We start from the raw sequence: 5,262 nt of genomic DNA on the forward strand, positions 1-5,262 counted from the left end.
CACTGTGTGAGATTCCGAACTCTCTGGCGATATCATCAATCTGGCTTCTTCAAGTTTTCCAATAATTCATCCACGTGAAATCATTTAGATGATGTCTTTCAGACATTACAAAACATCAAAGTTTCCAACTTTATTCCCTCCAGAAAAGAGCTTCCTTCAAACACAGTTTGCTTAGCAGCAATTTGCCTTTTATACTGTTAAGAGCGATCACGTGACCTCTTTTCGCTCGATTGGAAATTTTGAATGTGTAACCGCTTTCTACTCGAAATTGTCAGTTAAACAAATTTACAAAAGCTGATTCGTCTGAATTTGCAGTTGTCATCTTTAGAAATAGTGTTTGTCCTTAGGATTTAGACACAGCAAAGAAATTTACAGTGTCTCCCTTTGCATGTCATTTCTGGGATCTTGATAATGGAGAAAGATAAAAAAACACAATGTCTTATGGAAAAGTCTTTATTTATAATACTTCTTTCCATACAATATTTTTAATACTTTTAGAACTTTCAATCTTTCACCTGCTTTCGAACGACATCTTGACAATGCAACATATAACTGTCCATTGCTGAATAAAGGTCTATCGATGCATATTCCAACACGATCAAAACTCTGCCCTTGAAACTTATTAATAGTTATAGCAAAAGCTAAAACTATAGGTAATTATCGTCTGTGTAGTACAAATGGTAACCTGCTTGCACTGGTACAATCTATCCAATTGAATGCGTGGAGGGAATAGAACTTCTCCGGCATGATCACTTGTCAGAATTTTACCGGCAATTAATTGTTTATGCAATTTAACAATTTGTAAGCGTGTACCATTGCAGAGGCCCTACTTACATTTCGAATAAGCATAACAACTGATCCTACTTTCAATTGTAATTTATGCACAGGGAATCCAGGAAAGTCCAATGAATTCAAATATTAAATTCTGACATTCTAATTGTACATCTTCATCCATTTGATCAACTCCTCGAGGTTTAGCAATGTCTACACTCAAATAGGAGCGAACTTCGCCATCTACTAAATTCGATATTATATTATTTAATGTACGCACATAATCGTTATGGCAAGCAAATATGATTCTATCCGATAAATCAACGTTTAATAAGATAGACTCATTGTAAATATCTTGAATTATGTCTGAAGATTTCCAATTATCTGGAATTTCTAAAGTCTCTTTGATGCTGTTGCAGACGTCTGATAACCAGTTCGCATATTCAACATCAGACGATCTCATATTTTTTGTTAAATTGAATCGAGTACCATGTGGCCATATTGATGTTAATTTTAAAGTGGATTTAGCTATTATCTCTGGTGAAGCATACTTAATAACCAGTAAAACCTGACAAACATCTGCACCGAAAATGATGAATTTACCACCAAAAGGCTTACTGTCATTACAGATATCTTGAAGTAATTCATCGACCATTTCAACTGCTCTACTTGGAATCATTGAAGCTTCGTCCCAAATTATTACGTCTGTTTCATATAACTTAAGTTTATCTTTTGCATTTTTTAAATAGCAATTTGCACACGTGTCTATTTTTATTGGCAATTTAAACACACGATGCGGTGTTGTTCCACCTGGAAGCAATATTGAAGCAATACCTGTCCACGCAACAGTGATGATTTTTTTTGTTATGTGCACGCAGAAAAAGGATCAGACAATTATATACATACGTTTTACCGGTTCCTTCAGGTCCATCCAAAATGAAGATTCTGTCATTCGTTTCTGTCAGTACCGAAGAGAGTAACAAATTCAGTATGAGCAGTTGATCCGTCTTACAATTTTCTTTCATTTCAACAGCTTTTTTTAATTCATTTTCTATCATCATTTTACGTTCACTCTCAGTTTCAACGAATCGCTAATCTACATCACGCTCAGGTAGATTAAAGTATTTTCATGTTAATTTTTCCCCTTCTAAAATGGACAATATATGCTGTAAAGCCAGGTCTTCATGAATGTCACGAAATCCTTCACAGAAGTGTTTTTTTATATTTTTACCAAATATTCAAATCGGTTGCTCGTTGTTCACCTGTAAGGTAGGTGGCGTAAAATAATCGTACTTGACTGGGCATGATAATTTCAACAGCCTCATCGAATATTTCAAACAATATCCCCAGTGTGTAGTAATTGTCTTGCTATTGCAACTTCCCAAAAAGACCCATATTGTTTCACTTCATAAAGTTTCAAGTTACCATAACACGTGGCACCTGGAACGAAATTCAATAAAAATTTTAGATGAAATCTTTCAGAATCTTTTGGGCTAACGGAACAGACTCTTCCAATGACTTTTATCTCCCTTTTACGTTTAATCCATCTTTTCTTAGCATCCAAACATTAGTGTTCAGGTATATTATTGTAACGGATATTTCCAGCAGCAGGATCACTTTCATTCAAATTTAAATCTGCTGTCAAGGCTGTCTCATTTTTTTCTAAAGCTGCTTCCTCATCTCCTTCTTGGTAAAGAATATTATGTTGCAGATTACATCTGCAACATAACCGAATCGAACCTAGGGCACTCCTTCCCCAGGCATATCGTTGCGAAGCGCACAGCCACTAGGCTATCCGCGCGGGTGCAGCGATCCTACGGAGTGTAATTTCCACAAGCGTATGATAGCTATCATTGGGAAACTTAGACCATTCTTCCTGTAGGAATATAATGAGTTGTCAAAATGTTGTGGAACAGACGTCCCTTGACCTCCGCCAATTCTGAGGATGTTTGTAATAACGGAAATATAATCATGTTGTGTTTTCGTACTATTAAATACATTCCCTTAGGTATATTTGTATATCAGCAATTAATTTGATGCTGGTGATAAATTCAAATGCGAGTATGGATTTTTGCGAACATCTTTAGGTTGTAGATTACTTTTCATCAGCCAGTATGAAGCTACTATTGTATATAATGGAAATGGCTGATGTCGGATAAAAAGTTGCATTTTTGATCAATACAGTCTATACAGCAAATGTTTTAGATTATCTAACCTTGGCTCACTTTACACCAATCCACTAAGCTTTTCCACCTCTCATTGGCTGGTTTCGGAGAAAAACAAAGTTACACTCTTGTTGTCCTCTCGTGTATCCCCCATTTAAAATACTTGTTGATCTCTGGAGTGGGGAGGACAATTCTTTTTTTTTTTCTCCTGGAAACTCTGGTTTGTCGTCTCGTAAACTCAACAAACTTAACCGTAGAATGCCCCCCCCCCCACCCCCCCCCCCCCCCACCCCCCCCCCCCCCCACCCCCCCCCCCCCCCACCCCCCCCCCCCCCCACCCCCCCCCCCCCCCACCCCCCCCCCCCCCCACCCCCCCCCCCCCCCACCCCCCCCCCCCCCCACCCCCCCCCCCCCCCACCCCCCCCCCCCCCCACCCCCCCCCCCCCCCACCCCCCCCCCCCCCCACCCCCCCCCCCCCCCACCCCCCCCCCCCCCCACCCCCCCCCCCCCCCACCCCCCCCCCCCCCCACCCCCCCCCCCCCCCACCCCCCCCCCCCCCCACCCCCCCCCCCCCCCACCCCCCCCCCCCCCCACCCCCCCCCCCCCCCACCCCCCCCCCCCCCCACCCCCCCCCCCCCCCACCCCCCCCCCCCCCCACCCCCCCCCCCCCCCACCCCCCCCCCCCCCCACCCCCCCCCCCCCCCACCCCCCCCCCCCCCCACCCCCCCCCCCCCCCACCCCCCCCCCCCCCCACCCCCCCCCAATTTCCACTGCTAGACATTCCCTTGATATATTTAAATAGCATCAAATTAAATTAATATTAAACAAATCAAGGTTTGAAATGTTCAAATATTTTATGGTTAAAGAAAATCATAAACGACTGAACCGCATGCGTTCTACCACACTGACAATAGAACTGATATTTTATATTAGAAGCTGTTTAGGTTTCTATCGAAAATAATACAATTCCTTTGAGAATTTTGGATGGTAATTTATAGAGAACGGATTTCCTTTTTGTTTTAATGCTAACAGCTTCTATTGAAAAGTAAGCTCACTTCTGAATATTTATCACGGATGCAATGGATTGTTGAAGTTATCCAGGATTTTGACTTCAAGAAGCTGATTAGTCAGATGATTTAAAATTGCTCCAGGATTTATTTTAAAAAATATTGTTGTACCTTTTACAAATTATGGTTTTAATACGTATGTTTATGAAATACATATTTTGAAATCAGCTGCTAAAATTACAGCATACACAGAAACCTCTACACACTACCATACTTTCAAGGTCATTCATAATTAATGACATTAAAAAAAACTCTGACTCATAAAAATAATTAAAGCATGAGATCGCAGTTTCATTAAACGAGGTAGAATTATATATGTTCGATTCCTTGATACTCCATTCCTGAAGCATATTTACCGATCTGAACGAAGGCATATTTCCTGACTTCTGTCTCATCCAAAAGGATGGTAAAAAATGTTAATTTTGAGATCGAAGGGCATATTACTCTCTGTACGTCAGTTCCATTACAACTAAGAAAACAATCTTAAGAAGCATGAAATCAGTAATACATTCACACTTGTATTTAAACTGCAAATCCCCCCTCAATGAAATGAAGTTAAAACAGCACCCTTTCAAGTGCAGGGGTGTTTTCAACTTTTCTTGTAATTACATTGTCTCATATTAGGGATAAAGAGAAAATTGGTACGAAGATCACGTCAGAACCTTCAGCAATTTAGGGGCAGTTCCAATGCCCTAATTCTATATTGTGCTTTCCTGTGAAAATACTAGTAGTGGGCGATATATGGCGTTAGTGTAGTTGCGGTTCATTGTAGTTGGTGGATTGTGAATGGTGGAGAGAGAGAGAGAGAGAGAGAGAGAGAGAGAGAGAGAGAGAGAGAGAGAGAGAGAGAGAGAGAGTAGATGCCGTGCTTCAATGAATCCTTGGACTCCTTGGAGGTGTCACGTAAAATAATATATATAGAGAGATATTGTCTACTGCAGACCCAAACGATGATTAGTGTTCATTATTATAAGTCAAATGGAACACCAGATTTCTTTCACTGATGCTATCACGAGAATAAAAGATAGATACTGATCCACAGGAATTATTTGAAAAATATATTTTTATGTCAGTCTCACCTAAGAATACTGGGAAAAACTAATACTCTAGATAGTGCCGAAAAAATATTCTAAATGCATATCTGCTCTGGTATTGTACTGATTGTAATGTACCGTTAAGAGTAGGTGAATGAGGTTCGGTATTTACCTTGATTTTATCTTGTTTTATTTATTCGAAGGAGATGAATATCTGATAATAGA

The 5,262-nt window shown here is 40.6% G+C and overlaps 1 protein-coding gene across 1 annotated transcript; it reads right to left on the reverse strand.

Annotated features, from left to right (window-relative positions):
- Positions 1-877: 877 nt before the first annotated feature.
- LOC150106001 (uncharacterized) lies at positions 878-1,450 on the reverse strand. The gene has a single exon (XM_090394613.1). It carries the CDS (start codon positions 1,448-1,450, stop codon positions 878-880), a length of 573 nt encoding a protein of 190 aa, XP_090250739.1.
- Positions 1,451-5,262: the final 3,812 nt, after the last annotated feature.

The sequence above is a fragment of the Typopeltis vanoorti genome, chromosome 6 (genome assembly GCF_054136105.1).
Source record: "Typopeltis vanoorti isolate ZY-2024b chromosome 6, IOZ_Tvanoo_1.0, whole genome shotgun sequence".
Taxonomy (NCBI): domain Eukaryota; kingdom Metazoa; phylum Arthropoda; class Arachnida; order Uropygi; family Thelyphonidae; genus Typopeltis; species Typopeltis vanoorti.